At 34.0% G+C, this 23,613-nt stretch overlaps 1 protein-coding gene across 1 annotated transcript in view; it reads left to right on the top strand.

Annotated features, from left to right (window-relative positions):
* LOC142354099 (chymase-like) overlaps positions 1 to 23,613 on the top strand; it is a 54,162-nt gene that overhangs the window by 22,881 nt on the left and 7,668 nt on the right. Inside the window, exons 3-4 of the mRNA XM_075406371.1 lie at positions 13,420 to 13,510; positions 22,998 to 23,108. Of these exons, the coding sequence (XP_075262486.1) occupies positions 13,420 to 13,510; positions 22,998 to 23,108 (202 nt within the window). The remainder of the gene's footprint in view (positions 1 to 13,419; positions 13,511 to 22,997; positions 23,109 to 23,613) is intronic.

The following is a 23,613-nucleotide window of genomic DNA, read 5'->3' as shown; positions in this document are numbered from 1 at the left end:
CATCAAAGGTCAATTGTACATCATTTTTTTCCTCTTAATGTAGAAGTCCTAGAGAATAGTTTTTTAAGGAAAAGTTGTTCCATTAGCGAAAACTAACACAAAACTACTTTGAAAAACACCATTTTTGCTCACATAACATATATATGAGTCATCGAAGGTCAATTGTACATCATTATTTTCCTCTTAATTTACAAGTCCCAGAGAAAAGTTTCTTGAGGAAAAGTTGTTCCATTAGTGAAAACTAACACAAAACTACTTTAAAAAACATCAATTTTGCTCGCATAACATATATATGAGTCATCAAAGGTCAATTGTACATCATTTTTTTCCTCCTAATGTACAAGTCCTAGAGAAAAGTTTCTTAAGGAAAAATTGTTCCATTAGTGAAAACTAACACAAAACTACTTCAAAAGACAAAAATTTTGCTCACATAACATATGTATGAGTCATTAAAGGTCAATTGTACATCATTTTTTCCTCTTAATGTACAATTCCCAGGGAAAAGTTTCTTAAGGAAAAGTTGGTCCAATAGTAAAAACTAACACAAAACTACTTTAAAAAACATCAATTTTGCTCGCATAAGATATATATGAGTCATCAAAGGTTAATTGTACATCACTTTTTCCTCTTAATGTACAAGCCCTAGAGAAAAATTTCTTAAGAAAAGGTTGTTCCATTAGTGAAAACTAGCACAAAACTACTTTAAAAACCATCATTTTTGCTCACATAATGCATATAAGAGTCATTAAATGTCAATTGTACAACATTTTTTCCCTCTTAATGTACAGGTCCTAGAGAAAAGTTTCTTAAGGAAAAATTGTTCCATTAGTGAAACTTTAAACAAAACTACTTTAAAAAACATCAATTTTGCTCACATAACATATGTATGAGTCATCGAAGGTCAATTGTACATCATTTTTTCCTCTAAATGTAAAAGTCCTAGAGAAAATTTTCTTAAGGAAAAGTTGTTCAATTAGTGAAAACTAACACAAAACTACTTTAAAAAACATTAATTTTGCTCACGTAACATATATATGAGTCATCAAAGGTCAATTGTACATCATTTTTTCCTCTTAATGTACAAGTCCCAGAGAACTTTTTCTTAAGGAAAAGTTGTTCCAATAGTAAATACTAACACAAAACTACTTTAAAAAACATCAATTTTGCTCACATAACATATGTATGAGTCATCAAATGTCAATTGCACATCATTTTTTTCCTCTTAATGTACAAGCCCTAGAGAAAAATTTCTTAAGAAAAGGTTGTTCCATTAGTGAAAACTAACACAAAACTACTTTAAAAAACATCACTTTTGCTCACATAACATATGTATGAGTCATCAAAGGTCAATTGTACATCATTTTTTTCCTCTTAATGTAGAAGTCCTAGAGAAAAGTTTCTTAAGGAAAAGTTGTTCCAATAGTGAAAACTAACGCAAAGCTACTTTAAAAAACATCAATTTTGGTCACATAATATATGTATGAGTCATCAAAGGTCATTTGTACATCATTTTTTCCTCTTAATGTACAAGTCCTAGAGAAAAGTTTCTTAAGGAAAAGTTGTTCCATTAGTGAAAACTAACACAAAACTACTTTAAAAAACATCACTTTTGCTCACATAACATATGTATGAGTCATCAAAGGTCAATTGTACATCATTTTTTTCCTCTTAATGTACAAGTCCTAGAGAAAAATTTCTTAAGGAAAAGTTGTTCCAATAGTGAAAACTAACGCAAAACTACTTTAAAAAACATCAATTTTGCTCACATAATATATGTATGAGTCATCAAAGGTCAATTGTACATCATTTTTTCCTCTTAATGTACAAGTCTTAGAGAAAAGTTTCTTAAGAAAAAGTTGTTGCATTAGTGAAAACTAACACAAAACTACTTTAAAAAACATCACTTTTGCTCACATAACATATGTATGAGTCATCAAAGGTCAATTGTACATCATTTTTTTCCTCTTAAAGTACAAGTCCTAGAGAAAAATTTCTTAAGGAAAGGGTTGTTCCATTAGTGAAAACTAACACAAAACTACTTTAAAAAACATCACTTTTGCTCACATAACATATGTATGAGTCATCAAAGGTCAATTGTACATCATTTTTTCCTCTTAATGTACAAGTCCCAGAGAAACTTTTCTTAAGGAAAAGTTGTTCCAATAGTAAAAACTAACACAAAACTACTTTAAAAAACATCAATTTTGCTCAGATAACATATGTATGAGTCATCAAATGTCAATTGTACATCATTTTTTTCCTCTTAATGTACAAGCCCTAGAGAAAAATTTCTTAAGAAAAGGTTGTTCCATTAGTGAAAACTAACACGAAACTACTTTAAAAAACATCAATTTTGCTCACATAACATATGTATGAGTCATCAAAGGTCAATTGTACATCATTTTTTTTCCTCTTAATGTACAAGTCCTAGAGAAAAGTTTCTTAAGGAAAAGTTGTTCCAATATTGAAAACTAACGCAAAACTACTTTAAAATATTGAAAACTAACGCAAAACTACTTTCAAAACTACTTCAAAACTGTTAGTAAATACTAACACAAAACTACTTTAAAAAACATCAATTTTGCTCACATAATATATGTATGAGTCATCAAAGGTCAATTGTACATCATTTTTTCCTCTTAATGTACAAGTTCTAGAGAAAAGCTTCTTTAGGAAAAGTTGTTCCATTAGTGAAAACTAACACAAAACTACCTTAAAAAACATCAATTTTGCGCACATAACATATGTATTAGTCATCAAAGGTCAATTGTGCATCATTTTTTCCCTCCTAATGTACAAGTCCTAGAGAAAAAAAATTCTTAAGGAAAATTTTTTCTAATAGTAAAAACTAACACAAAATCTTTTTAAAAAACATCAATTTCCCTCATTTAACATATGTATGAGTCATCAAAGGTCAATTATACATCATTTTTTCCCTCTTAAAGTACAATTCCTGAAGAAAAATTTCTAAATTAAAAGTTATCACAATAGGGAAGCAAAATTAGGTTAAAAGATATGAATTTTGCCCTTACAAAATGTATATGACAAATCAAAAGTCAACTGAACATTTTTTTTGCGTGTACTAGAAATACAAAACAGTTTATTGATTGGAATTTTCCTTAGGTAAAAAATTATGCAGTTTTTAAAATTAGGTTTAAAAATTAACTCGCCAAACAATTCTCCAAAAGCTCTTTTGTTTAATTTTCTCTCACTTCACATCTGTGAAAAAAAAATGGATTGACAACAAAACTTTCTTACTTGAGATTTATAAAGCAAATATCGAAATAAATCTGTCATTAAATCAAAGTTCCTCAACCATAGCAACGATTTCTCGCTTAAACTTATTTTGCAGGCTAGATTTCATTCTACTTGATTTAAATAACGGTCCCAAAAAGCACAAAAAATTGCTTAATAGTCTTATTTATTTATTTATTTATCGTTGGCCGTTTACAAACATTAATTGCAACCAAAATTTCCTCCTAAATTCCGTTTGTACTCTAAAACATAACTAAAATTGTCCAGAAAAATTTCAAAACGTGTCAATGAGTCATCAGAGATTTTAAGCCCAAAAAACCTTTCTTGTAGGAAATTTTTTTTAAAGTTTTTAACCGAAACTTTCAAAGGTCAGTAAAACCGCTATGCGCTTTTCTAGAGACTTTCACTTATATTTAAACAAAACTAAATTACTTCCTAGAGGCTGTACATTTGTGAAATTTATATGAGAACAAAAACATACCAAAGAGTTCATCTATTTTAATTTTAAAATCAAAGAAAATTTGAGATAAAAATTTGTGAACATTATTTTTATCAATACTTTCTTATCAATAAATAACTACTCATAATTTACTGTTGAGGTTGTTCTTCAAAACCATCCTTAAGCAGTTAATAAACGTTTCCAGCAGTCCGTAGAAGCAAACTAGTTCTTATTAGATGTCATAAACTCAGACATATTTTCTCTATTTTTGTTTTTGAATGAGAAACTAAATTAAAAACGTTCAGACCATTTTGTTGAAGAAGCATTTTTTTAGAGTGCTGATTCGTTTGGCAGCACCAAAAAAGAAATTCAACAACAAGAATTTTGTCAAAATTACAGTCTGAACTATGAACGTTATGTACTACATATGTATCTGCAGTAACATTAATTTTCAACCAATTTACAGAACCAAAAATATTTATTTAGATAATAGTTGCATATTTCGTAATCAACCGAAAATTTCAGCATCTGTTTTACATTATATCATTTTGAGTGCGAGGATCTGCGAGGTTAAAATTTCGTTAAACTGACAAAATAAAATGACCAGAAACAGAATCTTGATTGGTATGACAAAGATCAGCATGGTAAAATATGCTATGCGTTACCAAAAAAGCCTGTTTTTTCCCATGCTATAAAAAGCGGCGATTAAAAATCACAAAACTACAATCCAATAATGTTGCTTATTTATGCTTCAGGAAACTATTTAGCTCTTTTACAATCTACTCGAAATTTATGATAAATTTACCAGATGAAGCAAAACTGAAAAACATTTGTTTTCTTGGAAAAGAATTTGAGACAACTATATGAATTTCGACGCTTTCTTAATGTGTTCGGTTTTCGTCAACTTTAGCTAAAATTCGTGATCCTGCAAGGTACGATAATAAATTAGTGTGCTATGATATTTGATATGTAAAACCTGATTTGCTCTTCAGTGTCAACAATTGGTTACTGTTGAATTAATTGTGTTCGTCAACCACAAAAATGTTCTCAGTTGACTTTTGTGAAAATTCGTTTTGAGCACCGAGGTCACGATCATCAGTTTTGAGAATTCAGTCAATTTTTTTGTCATACTGCATGTAGAAATTGCTTTTATCAAATTTTTTATTGAACTTCAAAAGCATTAAAAAAGCAACCCAAATTGCCAACGATTTGATTCTGTCACACTTCATTGAGAACATATTTGTCTGTAAGTAAAATATTTGTGTGACAGTTTTTAAAGCAACTCAGAAAAAATCAAGTAGAAAAAGTCAGTTGGAAACTTTAAGCAACTATACAGCCAACTTCTATTCAAATACAAAAACCAAGTTTATTAAAACAAATTGCCAAAACTGCCATAAAAAACATTAGTTCCTTATCTTGAATTTAGCCTAGGTGCACTGGGTCCACTAAAATAGAAAAATCAATTCAACAAGCAAAAATTCAAACAGATTTTATAGTCACAGGAGTACTATAAAAACAATCCTTGCTGTAGAAATATTCATTTTGAAGCTTTCATCAACTACAGATCAGTCGTTCTTTTTTTCTCAATGAATTAGTACTGATTTTTAAAAACTTAACAACAAAAAATCTTAGGGAAGTAAGCTTAATCTTATAATATACTTGAATCTAGTTGTTGCAAGTGGTTGCAATATAGTGAGTTTCCGACTTTTTTAATCCTAAACAAAAAAAAACACCAAATTTCGGAAAAGAAAACGGAGGACTACATTGTTTTTGTGTTTCAATCTCCGATTATTTCATCAGTATGAGCCCAGTATATTTTGAAAGTATTTTTTGCCATACAAAACTGCATTCCTATCTAATATTTGCCAGAATTTGGGATCACCTGCAAAAACTATAGTAAAAAAAGTTTTCAAACGGTAAAGTTTCCCCTTCATTGAAGAGGTTTACGCGTAACCAAACAAAAAAAATTGATACATGTAAATATTTGATGGAAAAATTAAAAGCAAACGAAAACTATAAAAGCAGGTTATTTAGTTAGATAAATCATTTTAAAGCATTCAACAACTGCAAACCAGTCGCTTTGATTGGAGTCAAGCAAATTGTGTTCAAAATAAATTTTTTGCAGGCACAATATTTCAAACAAATTAGAAGTGTAAGTTTCTATTTTTTTCATTAGAACCAAATTTTCTAACTGCACTTTAAAGTTAGAAAAATACAAAGCAAAACGTCTATATATATATTCGCTTTTCCTTAAATTACTGATTCTTCTCTAAAAAAACTGGCTCATTTTTTCGGAATTTTTAAAATCAATTGTACACTTATTGTTTCCATGATTATTTGTGTTAGAGTGAATTTCAATCAGGTCATTCCTTTTGAGCTCACAAAATTTAAAAACCACAAAAGCTTATACAAGGTCAAGATCAATTGAAACACTGATTTCATAGATAGTATTTCTTAGGAATTTTAAGTGAATAGGTTAAGTGTTTAAATTTCTTGTATGGTTTAATTTACTATATATGGTCCGTGGATTAGTCTTTTTAGAAGGTTTTTTCAAAGTGTTAATCAGTAATCAAATATTGATATACCTGTTTTGTTTTAGATGAAGACTTTCAACTGTGACGAGTTCTTGAAGAAGTACAACAAGAAGCAGAAGCTATTACAGCCTATGGAGAAGGAGCATAACACAAAATATGAAAAAACAGCAAGCTATGTGGAATTTGTGGTAGCAAATTCACAGCGAGCAGAAATGTAATCCGTCATTTGAAAACAGTTCATGGATGTCAGACGTACACAAAGTTCAAGCATTGTACACAAATTTATGGCGACACTTCATCGTGTGCTAGACATGAGGATGATGCTCATGATACTCACACAGAGGCTCCAGAGAAAGTTAAAAGCAAGATTGAGCAACAAAAGGCTAAACATGCGATCGAAAAATTCTTCCAGTCGTTCAGATTACATTCAGATTACAAGCGGACAACCAAATTGATGTCTTTAGTTTGGTTACGGAGCATATGACAGATCTGAAAATTTTCGTGAGAAACAAAATAACAGAGCGTGGACCTTTGAAAATTCAGCTCTCTGTTTTTGTACAGATGTTGAAACCCTGAGATAACACCAAAGTAGGCTGTCATGCAAACACAAAGTCGAAAGTTCTAACAACAGAACTATCAGATGATGAAATTTTTGAAATGGTTGATCAAATGAACAATTCAATCTAAATTTTCTCAACCCGCGGAAGTGAATTTGTTGTTCGGAAAATTGATCACTTGGATATCAACATTAACAAATTTAAACCTATCAGAGGAAGCAGTTACATTGCTACACCATCCGCTTTAGTTGGAAGCCATTTTCTCCTAAATACACGAAACAATGATAACAAATGTTTTGCATATTCAGTCCTTGCAGCACTGTTTCCACAGAAGGAGAACAAAAATCGGCAAAACAAATACAAGCCAAGTTTGCACAAACTGAATTTTGATAATATCGAGTTCCCGATTACCTTAACGGATGTTCCAAAGTTTGAAAAGCAAAACAATATTGGAATTAATTTTTTTGGTTTTGAGAAAAACAAAGTTTTGCCGCTTTACTTGTCTGGAAAGGGTACACATAAAGTTATTCCTTTGTTGCTGCTGACTGATGGACTTACTAGTCATTACTGCTTGATAACAAACTTTCACGCTTTCATGGCTCGGCAGTTTGGAAAAAGGAATCATAACCGGTAAAAGTACTGCGAACGTTGCCTTCACGGATTTTGGAATTCAACGGCACTGGAAAAACATTTGGATTTATGTGGGGAGCATAAAGCTGTTCATATTACTATGCCAACGGAAGACTCAAAAATTGAATTTACAAACTGGCATAAAACGTTTTCAGTTCCCTTAGTGATATATGCCGACACAGAGGCTGTCAGCCTTAAGCATGACACCTGCCGCCAGAATAGCTACACCTTGAACAAAGAAACTCAGAATCCTTGAGCAATAGGTTTTTGTGCTGTTGATAAAGCTGGTGGAAGTGATTATTACAGTTTTGAATGTGAGAAATGCATCGAAGAGTTTTTTCAGTGGCTCAGAGAGAACACCAAATATATTTCCGAGAGAGAACAGAAGCATCGACGTCTCATAATATCTGATGAAGAACGAATGAGAATGATTGATCAGGGAACAAGATGTGTTATTTGTCAGAGGAGTTGAAACGATGAAAAAGTAATCCATCATGATCACTTTACTGGTGAAATATACGGAGTTGCACACAACAGCTGCAATCTGAAGCTTCGTACGCAGACCATTACACCAGTTTTCTGCCACAAACTAAGCAAATACGATGCACATCATCTACTGAAATACATTGAAATTTGCTCGGAAGAAAAATTGACAGTAATACCTCGCAACAGTGAGACTTACAACTCATTCTCGTTCTTTGTTCCTGTTGGTAGAACAAAAGATGACAAGCTACTATACGAAGAATTTCGTTTCCTGGACAGCTTTCGTTTTTTATCGGAAAGTCTTGAAACTCTGGCTACAACACTCGAAACAAAGGACTACATTCAATTATGTAAACATTTCCCAAAACATGCCGAATTTTTGCAAAAGAAAGGAGTTTTTCCATATTCGTATCTCGACAGCTTTGAGAAACTCTTTGAAGAGTCGTTGCCTTATTATGGTGATCAGTGGATAAATTCACTGTCTGGTCAAATTGATGTTTCTGAGGAGGATGTTCAACATGCTAACAAAGTTTGGAATATGTTTGGCTGCAAAAACTTTGGTGACTATCCCATGTTGTACCTCAAAATTGATGTCAATTTTCTCGCTGACGTGTTTGAAAAATGCTGGAGACTGTTTGATCAGGTATATGGATTAGACCCCTGTTATTACTATAGTTCACCTAATATTTCATGGGATGCAATGCTGAAAACAACTAAAGTGAAATTGGACTTGCTCTGTGATATAGATATACTGTTGTTTTGTGAGAGAGCCATCAGTTGGGGATTGAATGGAATTGGTGAAAAACGGTATATGAAAGCAAACAACAAATACTTGCATGACTTTGATGAAGGAAAACCAAGTACGTATGGACTTTTTCTTGATATCGTTAACTTATACGATGAAACAATGATGATAAAACTGCCAACCGGAGGATTTGAATGGTCAGACATCAGCTTGGACAAGATCATGCAAACGTCTGACGAAAGTGATGTTGGGTACTTTGTAATGGTTGATCTGAAATATCGTAGCAACTTACATGACTGTCACAATGATTTCCCTCTGGCTGCTGAGAAATTAAAAATCGATGCTGAGATGCTTTCTCAGTATCAAGTAGAATTGGGAAACAAGACCAGTCATATCCCAAAGCTTCTGGAAACGCTTCAGTCAAAGCAGAATTATGCATGTCATTATTCAGTTCTGAAATTTTATTGTCAACAGGGGCTCCAAGTAACCAGACTACATAAGACTCTAAAGTTCAACCAGAGTGACTTTATGAAGTGCTATATTGAGCAGAATACAAAGTTGCGACAACAACCCGGTATCAGCACCTTTGAAAAGAACTTTTTCAAACTGTTGAACAATTCAAGCTTCGGAAAAACGATGGAAAATTTGAGATGTCGTTACAAAATGGTATTTGTTGAAAATGAGGAAAAAGCAAAATTTTATTGCAACAATTACAATTTTGAGAAGTTCACTATATTTCGAGAGAACCTTGTTGGGATCACTCTCAGCCAGAAAGAGATCAAGTGGAAAAAACCAACTTTTCTGGGTGCTGCTATTTTGGATCTGTCAAAACTACACCTGTACAGGTTTCATTATGAAGAAATGGGGCCTTTGTTTGACAAAAAAGCTCGAGTGATGTATCGTGACACTGATTCTCTCTTTTATGAAATTTAGACGGATGATATATACGAAGATCTTAAACAGCTGAAACATGTACTTGATTTGAGTGATCACCCCAAGGATCATCACTTGCATAGTGAATTGAACAAAAAAGTGCCACTTAAATTATCAGATGAGGTGAATGGTGACATTGTGATGGAAGCAGTTTTTCTGAAACCAAAAGCTTACTCTTTAAAAACTTTGCAGAAAGTCAAACAAAGTGCCAAGGGTGTGAGCAAACATGTTAAAAAGACACTTCATCATAATAAGTTCAAAGATGTGCTCAAATCAAAATCACCATTGAGAAAACTAGTTACATCTATAACTAGTGACAAACACACGCTCAACATAACAGAGTCTAACAAAATTGCTTTGAGCGCATTTGACGATAAACGTTATTATCTGAGTGATGGCGTTCGCTCATATGCTTTTGGACACTAAAAAATTGGTCAAAAGCGGAAACAGCCCTTGGAAAAACCTCTAAAGTCCTATATTGAGATCAGTGAATGTGAAACCACCAGAGATTTAACTGAACAACTTGATACTGAGATTGAAGAAACCTTTTCACCACCTGATCCTGGGTTCTGGAAAACTTCTCAAATTGAGTCCGATGAGGAAGAAATATTTGATTTTGACGCAGCTCCAAAAGAAAAGCCGTTCTCAAGATGTCCATATATCGATGTCGAAGCACAGGAAGAGCCGTCTGCAAAGAAGCAACGCTTGGCCAGCAAGCGTTAAATATTGATGATGCTGCCCAACTCCGCCCCGGTTGGGAGTCTCAAGAAGTATTGACGAGGAGATACAAAAACCTGCGACTGCTCCGCGCAGGAGCTTCTTGTGACAGTAACAGCTTTAATAGGGGATAGCTGCCCAACTCCAACCTGGTTGGGAGTCTCAAGAAGTATTGACGAGGAGATACAAAAACCTGCGATTGCTCCGCTCAGGAGATTCTTGTGACAATAACAGCTTTAATAGGGGATAGCTGCCCAACTCCACCCCGGTTGGGAGTCTGAAGAAGTATTGACGAGGAGATACAAAAACCTACGACTGCTCCGCGCAGGAGCTTCTTGTGACAATAACAGCTTTTATAGGGGATAGCTGCCCAACTCTACCCCGGTTGGGAGTCTCAAGAAGTATTGACGAGGAGTTACAACAACCTGCGACTGCTCCGCGCAGGAGCTTCTTGTGATAATAACAGCTTTTATAGGGGATAGCTGCCCAACTCCACCCCGATTGGGAGTCTCAAGAAGTATTGACGAGGAGATATAACAACCTGCGACTGCTCCGGGCAGGAGCTTCTTGTGACAATAACAGCTTTTATAGGGGATAGCTGCCCAACTCCACCCCGGTTGGGAGTCTCAAGAAGTACTGACGAGAAGATACAACAACCTGCGACTGCTCCGCGCAGGAGCTTCTTGTGACAATAACAGCTTTTATAGGGGATTACAATGACTTCTTTTTCTAATTGTGCATTTCTATTTTTAATATCCAAATGTCCAGACAACATAAATAGATGTTGAAGAGGATGCTAACGGAGAAGCAGTTTTAAACGGGTACATTTATAAAACTTAAAACAATCACTTAAAACAGAATGTTGTGTCTTAAGTTTTTATTAGATGTTTGTCATAAGTTTATTGTTTGTTCTTAACCTTGCTTTATTAATTTAACTTTTTTTATTTTGTTTCATTTTTACAACCTAAGCCAAAAACTAGTTCCAAGCTGTCTGTCGGTAAGGTTATTTTGTTTTTTGTTTCCTCTGAGTCAATAATTAACTATCAAGAGACCAGATAACCGCGGAAATTTAGTAATTAAACCATAATAAAGGTATCTCTCTATTTCAAAATGAAGTTGAGGTACGTCTTATACATGTTCAGGCAACAATCCTAATATACAGGGAATAATTGCCAAGAACTTTTTATCCGCGCGCATGATCAAACACGTTTGGGTAAAAAGAGCCAAAAAGTGATCTCAGGTGTATAGGTTTGTTACTATTAATGAATGAGGAATTTCGATCGGTTCGGTTACAGTACGACTTTTTTGTGTGTAGCCAGTCACCTCTGCAGAGAGAAAAAAACCAAAAAAAAATGTTTTCATAAAAGCGTTTTCATAAAAGTGTAGATGAAAAAAAACAAGTTATAGTTCAATTCAGTCTTCTATTCTTGTAATGTGTCTGGCTCCGAGTGACTCTAACTTGAATATTTATCATTGTTTAAATTTTGACGTGAAAAAAGTATCTCGGCAAAAACGTAAATCCGGTGCAATTTTTGGTCTTATAACCCGAGACGCCTAAAAATTAAAAGTCTTGACTGAAAACATTTAACATTGCTCAAAATTTCTCGATAGATTTTCTTTGGTTTGATAGTTTATAGACAATAAGTGATTGAAAGTATTGTGAGTTAACATTGTCTGGTTTCTCATCTAGCCAAAATGAAGACTGGATATGGTTCTACCTTTGTTAGTCAAAATGGTAATAATGTTGATTTTATAGTTTTATAGCGTGTATTGAGGAAAGTTTCTGCCATTTTCTGCGAAGAAACAATAAGTTTTAGAAATAATTTGAAGAAGACGCAAGTTTTCAGTTTTTTGTAAACTCGTGCTAGCTTTCATTGAACCCCAGAAAATTTCCTGAAGCTAATCGAAGGGCACTTACCCTAATTCTTGATATATGCAAACCATTTGGCGAGCACAAAGAGTCAAAACAGGTGATCAGATTAGTGCTAATTGCAATTTTTAAATAAACAACCAAACACCATTTCTGGAAAATTCTTCAATTTTCTACAAAACTATGAGGGTATTTAAGTATTTGACAATATAGTTTTCCGTATTGTATCGAAAAACCAAACTGCACGTGGCTTGTGTTCTGCTTTCGGGCTTCAATGAAGCTTATGTTCTTTTGTTAATAGAACTGCGAATCTCAAAAAGTTTGAAAATGGAAAATTGTTTTCTTTTCTTTCCAAAAGATTTAACTAATACAGTGTTTTTCTTATCAACCTCTGTGCTATTAAACCTTTATTAACAATTTTAATCTGGGTCACTGTTTTCAACTGATTGAAAAAAATTTCAAAATTAAAAATTGGAGCAATTAACATAAAAAAGCAAAACTTACCGATCGTATTTGTGCGGTCGTTTAATTTTATGTTAGCTTGTTAGCTTTCGTTTCATTGGACCCCAGAAAATTTTATGAAGCTAATCGAAGGGCACTTACCCTAATTCTTGATATTTGCAAACCATTTGGCGAGTACAAAAAGTCAAATGAGGTGATCAGATTAGTGCTAACTGCAACTTTTAAATAAATAACCAAAAACCATTTCTGGAAAATTCTCCCGTCTTCTACAAAAATATGAGGGTAATTAAGAAAATTTAAGTATTTGACAATATAGTTTTCTCGTATTGTAACGAAAAGCCAAACTGCGCGTGTTTCTCTGTTCTGCTTTCAGGCTTCAATGAAACTTATGTTCTTTTGTTAACAGAACTGTGAATCTCAAAACAGTTTGAAAATGGAAAGTCGTTTTCCTTTCTTTCCAAATGGTTTAACTGATACAGTGTTTTTCTTATCAATCCCTGTGCTATAAAACCTTCATTAATATCTTTAATCATGGTCACTGTTTTCAATTTATTGAAAAAAATTAATAAATGGAACAATTAAGATACAAAAAGCAAAACTTCCCCATCGTATTTATGCAGTCGTTTAAAACTCTTAGCTTCCGAGATGGGTTCGGAAGTTAATCTTGATAGATTTTTTTATCTTGCAAGTTAATATTGCAATTAATCAAGATATCCTTTAGATGACCTCTATACTAGCAAAAACTATGGATCAAATTCAAGTAATGAGACATACTGAATTTTGATGTGTTGTAGTTGAAAATATAACTGTGGAAATTGGAGACTTCAGTGATCCGGCCTCAAATCGGACAACCTATCAGATAGTCGACTACTTCGTGCCACCAGAGTTTGTATTTGTTCAACCCTTTTTAAATTTTCGTTCTTTCAAAACAATCAAATATTACGGTCGTTGATCGAAATTAAACGAAGCCCAGGTCGAGGTGGCCAGACCGAAGTGACCCCTGATCAGACGAGTTTCGAGCGCACACATGTTCCGGGTGCGCTCAAATTACATGGTCTGGAAAAAGCTTCGAGCGCACTTTCGTCTGGACAATGGTCTGGAACTTGTCTGATCAGGGGTCACTTCGGTCTGGGACGGTCTGATCAGAGGCAGTTTCGAACGCACACTAGTCTGATCAGGGCGGTTTTCGAGCGCACACTTGTCTGATCAGGGGATGTTTTCGAGCGCACTTTAGTCTGATCAGAGGACGTTTCGAGCGCACTTTTGTCTGATCAGAGACGTTTCGAACGCACTTTTGTCTGATCAGAGAGACGTTTCGACCGCACTTTTGTCTGATCAGAGAGACGTTTCGAGCGCACTTTTGTCTGATCAGAGGACGTTTCGAGCACATTTTTGTCTGATCAGAGACGTTTCGAGCGCACTTTTGTCTGATCAGAGGACGTTTCGAGAGCTGAAATAGGTTAAATACTGTCGGAAAAAATCTACAGTTGAACCAGCGAACAACTTTTTGAGATTTTTCCAGTATGTTTTGGGTGTGTTCCCCTCCTCCTTATCTCTGGCTGGGGACCGGCTACGGCGGAGTTACAAACAAACAACTATAGGAGATTTTGAGCAGAGCATTCGGTTAAAAAAAACCGGGCTCAAGCTCCATCTCCAAAAATAAAACAAATTAAAATAAAACAAATTAATGACGTTTCGTCATCCGCAAATCGACTTTCGTTTATTGGGGACCATCGTTTACCCCAGCTGGAAAATTGCCTAGGCACTTCTTTTTCGCAGGAATTCTTTTTTTTTGGTACAGCTACAACCTTCTTCTTGGTATGAAAACCGAGACATCTGATCTTGCCAACTTTTTCAATGATCATTTCGCCATATTTTTCTCTCTTTTTTACGATAAGATTCCTGGCACGTTTGCAGTCTCCACTGCCAAAAAAATTGACCCAGCCATTGTAACGCTATTGTTTTTTTTCGCCCGTTTTCTGATTTGGTCTTAATTTGCCCAACTTGATCGATTTCGCATTCTTAAATATCTTCCAGACCTTCGCTAGTACTTGCCCAGGTTCGCACTTAGCTGGGAAATTGACGAACCTTATAGAGGTTGCGAGATCTAAATCAACTTGACGTCTTGTCCTATATCATTCCTTGTCTTTCTTAAAACCTTCGAAACATTTCCCTCTTATCTCCTTTCTGCGTCCTCCTGGACCCAAGAAATCATTAACATTAATTCCCTGTCCAGGTACATGGTCGTCAAAATACCTTGACTGCATCTCACTTTATCTAAAATACTCAGTTCCTGCTATTAAAATGACCTTGGGCAAGCCCGACACTCTGATCTGCGCTCTACAGCAGCGCGCGCAGCTATTCTGCGACGTATAACGATCCTCTGCACTCCCGTACAACTAAAGCGGGGGGGGGGGGTTACCTCTCTCGTGCACCTTTCTCGTCTCGGACGCCCTTTGCGTGCTCTCTACTAATATCGTTTTATCATTTCATACGTTTCAGGTATGTTGGTTCACAGACCTGCGGGTCACACTACGGAAGGGGCGATGGTGACAAGCTGTTCAGGTATGACCAGAGTCACCGACGCTGAGCATGTCATCTGATCGCAGCTTGCCGCCATTCGAAACGTTCACATTGCAGACTCACAGGAACGTGAACAAATGTCCTGAAAATTGAATATTATCAAATTATATCGTTCGAAAGCTCGGACCGAGGTCTATTCGATGGGCTATACAGGACCGAAAACAAATAAGTTAAACACCGTGAGATATGACTTTAAAACGATTTGTAAAATAGGGGGGATGGGGGGTTGCAACAGGGGTCATCATTAGGTGTGGGGGGGCTATACAAAATGGGTTATATCTCGCTATCTACTGAACCAAATTTAAAAATAGAATATGTTTTGAACTCAGGATGAATTGGTCTTCGATTTTCTATAAAAATATAGCACTTTAAAAAGGTTTTAATCCTGATGATTTTTAGCCCCAGACACCGGAATTCCGCCAAACTGACACCCCTTAGAAAAGTTTAAAATTTTTGTTACAAACTAAAACAAAAGTACCCAATATATGTATATATATGTATATATATATATATATATATATATATATATATATATATATATACATATATATATATATACATATACATATATATATATATATATATATATATATATATGTATATATATATATATATATATATATATATATATATATATATATTCGGAAAGAACATTAAAAATGCAAGAAAATGAGCTACGGTACGTTTCTCAATTCGTTCGCACTAAAAAGTTATTAAACAAAGAAACTTTAAAAATGACCAAAATTTCGTAAATTTTGCAACTATTACTAGCACTACAGAAGCTTATTACAGCGCCAACGTTGAATGAACTACAAAGATTTTCTTTTGGATTGTAAGACACGTTGAATAAGCTAAATTTTAGTCATAGAAACTTTGCAAAATATTGCATAAATAAAAAAATATTAGTGAAAAATTCTCGAAAAAAAAGGTAAAATTCTTTGTCGAAAGTAATTCTTCTACTCAAACTACACTAAAGTTAACACATATCTATATTTAACCAGAAACAACGTCAAAACTTCTAGAAAATGGACTTGATCACCCGAATGATCTCACCCTAACTAAAAAGTTATTAAACGAGAAAGATTAAGTGACCAAAAATTCGAAAAATTTGTAAGTCTTAGTAGCACTACAGAGTCTTATTACCGTTCAAAAAAATAAATAAACTACAAACGTTTTTTGGTTTGTAAGAGCCATTAAAAACGCTAATTTTTAATCTGAAAAACTTTGCAAAACAATGCGTGAATAAACAAATATAAGATTCTTAATGATTTTCTTTATTAAACCATGATTTGTAAAAAACCGTGACTTTTTTTATTAATTTCAGCACTCGCCCGTTAAACTAAGTTGTTTTTAGTGCTGTCATAATTTATTTTACGGCTCATTTACTAAATATGTTGATAATTTACTATACTCGGTAACTTAATCTTCACTCCTTGACGATTCAGTAACATAATGAAGAACAAATCCTTTTTAATGATTGTTTTATGTATATTTTTTTAGTACCAAGGGCTCTTTTGACATTTTTTAAATCAGAATACGACGTCTGTAATGTTTTTTAAATGTTTTGTTCATGTAAATTGGTTTCAGTTGACCGAATCAGATCCGGCACATCACTCTTTTAAAAAGAAAGCAAAAATCAGAAACGATAATTTGCAGATTTTTCTTAGACTTTCGTTTTAATATCCAATAGTCGTCTCGATTTGTAAAATCTTTCTTCATCTCTTTACCGTGAACCAAAAAAGTCAACTACAAGTGGTTTCTCAGAAAATCGTTTCCAGTGGCGATTGTTCCAGGAGAGCTAATGATACTCAAGATGCAAAAAAGTTGAAAATCATCAGAAAAAGATTTGCTGATTTTCTTAAAAAGTTTTTTTACAAGAGCATTTCTATTGATGAAGTAAAAACAACAATTCAATGTGAGAAAGGACCTTTTAACCCTCTTGATCAGAAGGAAACTATAAACTTGAAAACAAAACTGCAAAAAAATAAACAAATTTTTTTTATTGTTTTTTACTTATTTTCCCAGTTTTTTACTCTAAGACGACCCATAGACCGTCAATTTTTGTTCCAGTTTTTGTTGTTATAGACTCCAGCAATCTTTGATTTGTTTTTGAATTTTGATGAAGAAGTAAGTCATGTGAAATTGAACTTTGAAATAAATTGAACTTTGAAAAAAGAAACGCTATTTAAGGAGTTCAATTTTTTTGAACAGCCTAGGGTTTTAACGACAAGGATAAAGCTTTCTTAGTAATTTTTTTTTGATTTTTTGTTTTTGCTGTTTTTTTTTGTATTCATCTGACATATAATGAAAGTTTAAAAACTTCCTATGTGGTTCCACATATATTTTGTTAATGTGGCAAGTTGATATATATAGGTTTAAATCAATTGGAGGATTGCTATTTTCAAAACAAAAATGTATGTTTGATCTTTGCCTCTTTTCTGTTCTTCGTCGACCTGTTACTGCATCTCATTACTGAAAGGTCTCGTATCTTATCTAGTGAGAAACAGGTTAATTTGTTGAAATCAAGTTTTAGCTGATTCCTTTTTCACTTTGTTAATTAGAGTTGAATTAGACACCAACTTTTGTGTCGCAATTATTGTTTTCTGTTATACGGTTTTATTGTTGGTGATGTCTTTTACTTTCATTAATGGCAAGTCTCATCGGCCATGAAGTCCAGCACTCTTGTTCACTTAATCCAGCATTATTTTTCACATTGTTTTGTGGAATTTTGAAAATTTTCCATCTCGTCCTCATTTGGTAGACGATTAAATAAAAACGTGGATGAGCGGGGTCGGAACATAATGTAGGAGCGTATATGACCAAGCATCCCTGTCTATTCTAAGAATCCACTAACCCAAAATTTAGCACTCCAGGCATTTTGTATTTAACCTGGGTTATATACGGACTCGTTTATTGGTAAGAAATTTTTTTTTCATTGATTTATTTTATTGTTTTATTTATTGTCAATTTTGTGCAAAACCTTTGTTATTGAAGGTCTGCAGAGATCATCCATGCATATGGTCTGGGACAATATTTCGAGCGCACTTTAGTCTGGACAATGGTCTGGAACTCGTCTGGGCAATGGTCTGGAACTTGTCTGATCAGGGGTCACTTCGGTCTGGAACTCGTCTGATCAGAGGCGGCTTCGAGCGCACTTCGAGCGCACAACGATCTTCGAGCGCACACTCGTCTGATCAGAGGTCACTTCGGTCTGGGACGGTCTGATCAGAGGCGATTTCGAGCGCGACCTCAACCTGGGAGCAATTATCGGAGTCATTCAGGTCATTGGATCTATTTGTCACCCCCCACAAATTCTTTCTTCCACACAATAACAATTTATATGTTATTAGATAGCACATTTCTATTTAAAAACTACCACGTGCGCCTCGGAGGGGGGTTGAGTGCAAAAAAGATATGTGCGCACTAAGCTGGGTAGCTGAAACAGAAAAGATCTGGTCATTTTATTAATATAAACGTTCGGATTCTGGTATAAGCTATGAAGTTTCTGTGATTAAGTGATCTCTTTTCATATAAAAATCTCATGTTTTTGGGAGGGGGGGTTGTTGGAGCGGGTTCCTCTGATGATATAGGTAGGCTTATAACCATCTATTCTGCTTCTGGTGAAGAGAATAGATCTGACAATATATTGCATCAATTGTGCCATATTGGCAAAATATTAATAATAAAATAATAATAATGAAAGCTTATAAAGTCCATAACGGGGCTTGAATTTGAATTCTCTCAAACAACGTCCGTCTATATGGGTATGATTTGGACTTCATAAGTTCTTAGACAAATCAAATAGATATTCTATGGTTTCTTTTTAGAAATTGGGAGGATTTGAATATGGACAATAATTGGGAAAATCAAGTGCCAGTGATATTTAATTGTTGTAGCTTGTAACTCTGCAGAAAAAATTACAACGCTGGCGGTTACATTCTTCTGAAAATGAAAATCTTTTCGCATTAGTTGGTGTTTAGAAACTCTATTTCTCATTTACCAGAGACGCTCTGACCGAAACGGAAGTTTACTAGTCACAATTTTTACTGGCACGTCATATATTGGATCCATAAAACACGACTGATATTGTGTAATATTTGACAATATTCCATTTCACTGAGTTTTCTGTTTCCCTCTGAATTGATCTCCTTGGATCAGAAAGCTTCCGATTACCTCTTTGTAGAGCAGTCCTCAAACGAAAATCCAACGATAATTTTTCTTAAAAATAAATGCCCAGGTCATTGAAGTCGTTTTTCCGTGAGATGTTATCATTGATATGATAAAGCACACTTTATTTCTTTTCATTTTTTTGCTCGCAGAAATTCACGTTTTTAAATTTAACAAAATTGAAGTTCAACCTATTATCCTCGCTCCATACAATAACATTCTCAGTATCTTTTTCAAGCTGCGTTTTTGTCCACATTGCTGGTGACTTTCATGTCATCCGTGAATAAAGAGCACTCATTGACAAATATTTCGGGCAGGTTGTTTATATCTACAACAAATGAAACATTGAAAAAAATTGTCTATGAGGCCCAATACTTGGAATTGGTCGAAAGTCAGATGTCCACAACAATATAACATTCCACTGCTCTGCAAATATAACTCAAAAAACATCAAGAAAGTATTGTCAAAACCCATTCGGCAAAATTTTAAAAAATGGCATTGCAATTAATGGTATCAGAGGTTTTTGGTAGGTTGTGATACACTACCAATTGCATTTGTGTTGCGTCAAATTACTCATAAAACCAGATGCTGCAGAGAAGCAGCATTGGGTGAGGTTTAAATGATTTTTGCTAAAACTATCTTGCTCTAGTAGCAACATTGACCTAAGCATGGCAGTCGGTCGGTATTTCTCGATTTTTAACTTGCTACCGCTTTTAAAAAGACGTCGTACATGCAATGTTTTCCGGAAACTGGGAAAGTCACATTTGATAATACAGCATCTAAAAATAAATACATAAAAAATGGTTCAAGATGAATTGTAAAGCACACTTAGGAAACTTTAGGGAACGTCTATTAAAAACATTATCGCAATGGCGTCTGTTTTTGGCATCCTCACTTAGAGTCGCTTAGCTTGTCATCCAGAATTTTTTCTGGTTTCTTCTTTAATGGAATAACAACTTCAGGATGGTTTTCCAAATCATAAGCAATGTAAGTATTCAAGTTTAAAATTAAAGTTTGTTCTAAATTCGTCCCCATTAGTTTTGCCAAAATTAGAACCTTTCAATTTTGAAAAGTGCTCCTGCTAAACATTTTCAATCGAACAAAAATTGATGCTCGGGTAACAATTTTTCGCTAAGATTTCGCTACGGAAATTGGCATTACCAATAAAAATTATGTCCATTGGAATTTTATGAGGTTGCAGTGCTGACATATTCCAACATCTGAATTTCTGCAAGAAAATACTGTTTTTACGGACAACTACTAATTAAACAAACCGCTCTATTTTAGTGAAATTGATGTCAACATTTCCAAAAAGTGATTGCATCGCTGGATCTCCGATGTTCTTGGACATCCCTTACAATCACCTGTGTTGTTTTGCAAAACAAATCTTCACATAGTCTATCTTTGCTCTTTAATGGTGGGTTTTGTAAAGTCAAAACAAACAGTAAATAATCCCTGAAAACGTATAGTCATCTACAAATGAAATCTGAATTTTCTTGTTTAAATTCCATTTTAAATGATGATAATGTGTTGAGGTTTGCTAATAGGACGCCCCTATAACAACCAAATGCTCTATCTGAGTTTTTAATGACTTCCCTGTTTTCGTTTTTTGATCTAATGAACGACAACTCATTGATAGTACACCAGAAAATTTATTGTGTAGTCAAATCGATTCTTGAGAACTCTCTAATAGGTGGCTATTTTCCTCAACAATTAATTGAGTACCAATCATTTTGTCCTTGAAAAAGAGCATAAAAGGTCCTACTTTAAATTCTGAGTGGTTGATGTTTTCGGATTGAACAAGTTTAAATCGATACTGTAGAGCCTACTTTTTTCCCCCAATCCCTTCCTGATAGAAACTGTTCGAATTAAAATTTGTCGCAGTTTTGAAATTCACATCATCATAATTATGAGTTCAAGTTTTTCGAAAGCTTCACAACCAGAGTCCTTGGAAGAGTTTGAGGTCAATGCTAAACTTCTGAATTCCAAAATTTCGTGCAAATTCTTCAACTGGTTCTCTGTCAAGACGTTTTCCGTCCAATACTGTTACCATTGTACCGCTGGTTTTCTCTGGAACCGAAAAAAATATGATCGTATTCTTGCAATCTAATTGATTGTTAGTTGAAAATTTGAGCTTGAATTCTCAGTCACCATTTTCAGCTCGTCCTCGTTTTGTGAGTTTTTAAGTGTCGGCTTAATTTAATCCAATTTTGTTATGCTTTTCGTTTTTGTTAGCTCAGTAATTTCTTTTTGCAAATCCTAGAACTACGTACAATAACTTTTGTTTAGAACTGTCTTGAAGCTCATTGAACGCCCTTTTTGTAATGATTACATCAGATATCGAAGGAATCAAAGCCGACATTTTTTTCTAAAAAATTTGTTGTTTGTAAAAAACAGATTTATGCTCGGAAACGCTATCTCTTCGTTTCCTCTTCTCAACTTGCCTCAACTCTCTTTTTAATGAGAAGGTGAAAAACATTTAATCTAGCGATACTTGCGATTGATTTTCTGATCTTGTCAGGAAATTATAAACAGGCTAAAACTAAGTCCTGGGATTGTAATGCGAATGAAGTCTCCAGTGACATTATTTTGTGTACCATCGAAATAATCGATTTCTCATATGTAGCATTGATATATTTGTTATTTTATGTCACATCGATATAGTGGTTTTCTGTGGAACACTTTGATTTAGCCACAATTTCTACAAAATGTTTTTTCTACGAAATGACTGATGATTTTTTGACTTTTATGAAAAAAATTGTTGTGAAGGAGGGTTGACAATTGGGCGTGTCTGTTTACCCGTAACTTGTTCCTTTTTTTCTCGGTTTATCGATGCCACTCTATAGTTATTTTCGCACATTCAAGTTGGATTATTACTACTTAGTATGGATAATTTTACACCATTACGATGTGATATTCCGTATTGTCGGTTAGAACCTTTCCTTAAAGAAAAAAAACAATTAGTTATGCAGAGTCACGTTCTATTTTGTTGACAAGTTTATTTAAACAAAATTTTGTGAAATACGACATCGTTTTAATTGTCGTGGAGGAACAGGTTCTAATTTGCATTGGACAAATTTCGCCCCAAATTTTTGTTAGTATTTAGAAAAAGCAGGGTAGAAAAATTGACTCAGACGGTTGCGAGTAGAAAGAATTCAGCTTGAGTGGCAAACGTTTGAATAAATGAAAAATTGACCAAATTTTAGGGGTTATTTTTTCTAACTAATATTTGTATTAACCCATAAATTTTGAGCTAAAGAGACTGAAGTGATAATCTTCAGTAATTTCAAAATTTAAAAAAATATATGATAAGAAGATAATCCAATTTTTTTGTATATAATATGCAATTCTAAAATCTGCTCAAAGCAAAGTTAATTTTTTGTGCAAGTGAAAGAGTTACAACAAAACTGTTTTGATTTAATTGGGAAGCTAATCCGTATTCTCAGCTGTCACTGATAAATTTTTGTTTTCATCAATCAAAATACGAAATTAAAATCTAATTTTTGTTAAGATTGATCAAACTCTGGTTGTTCTGATCATTTTTGCCTCATTTTGATCCAAATTTGTGAAGTTCACCGTCCTAATTAATATGGTTGGTAAATATAATAGATAATTTTTTCAGCTATGGATTGAAAGAAGTTCCTGAGAACAATTTGGCCTTAGTGAAGACGGCAACTGCAATTGTCGACTGGACCCTGATGGTCATTCCTCTCTGCAGCTTTGAAATTCCATGGTAGTGTTCTATCTCTTTTACCTTTTTTAGTTGTGAAAAATTGAAAATGTTTCATTTTCCCTCGAGAGCAAAACTTTTCATAAAGCATCATTGTGAACAAAAAATGCTGCCTCTGAAAACAAATAAAAAAAAATAAAACAAGGTGGGACTGGCTATTATAGTTTATATCTAGCATCAGAAAGGTGTAATAATGAGAATTAATGATAGCTGTTTTCTTACCGGGGAGGATGGGTTCATGGTAGGGGACTTCCTAGGACCGAGTTACCAGAAAATCCATGAAGTTGATCCACAAAAGATTTTAATTTTTTTCTCCATTACTTGGGAAACAGCTGTTTTCGAATATTGGGCCAATATTTTGTCTCTACTATGCATTTTTTCTGAACTGTTTGTCAAATTGGATAGTAGTAACACTCAAAATGGACTGTCATTACGAAATAATGCAAAAATTTCGCGTAGTATAGTAAATACTTTTTGCAAGATGATGAAATTAGTTTCCGCTTCAAAG

The sequence above is a fragment of the Convolutriloba macropyga genome, chromosome 15 (genome assembly GCF_964194025.1).
Source record: "Convolutriloba macropyga chromosome 15, txConMacr16.3, whole genome shotgun sequence".
In the NCBI taxonomy this organism is placed as follows: domain Eukaryota; kingdom Metazoa; phylum Xenacoelomorpha; order Acoela; family Convolutidae; genus Convolutriloba; species Convolutriloba macropyga.
This window is presented reverse-complemented; position numbering and strand designations above follow the sequence as displayed.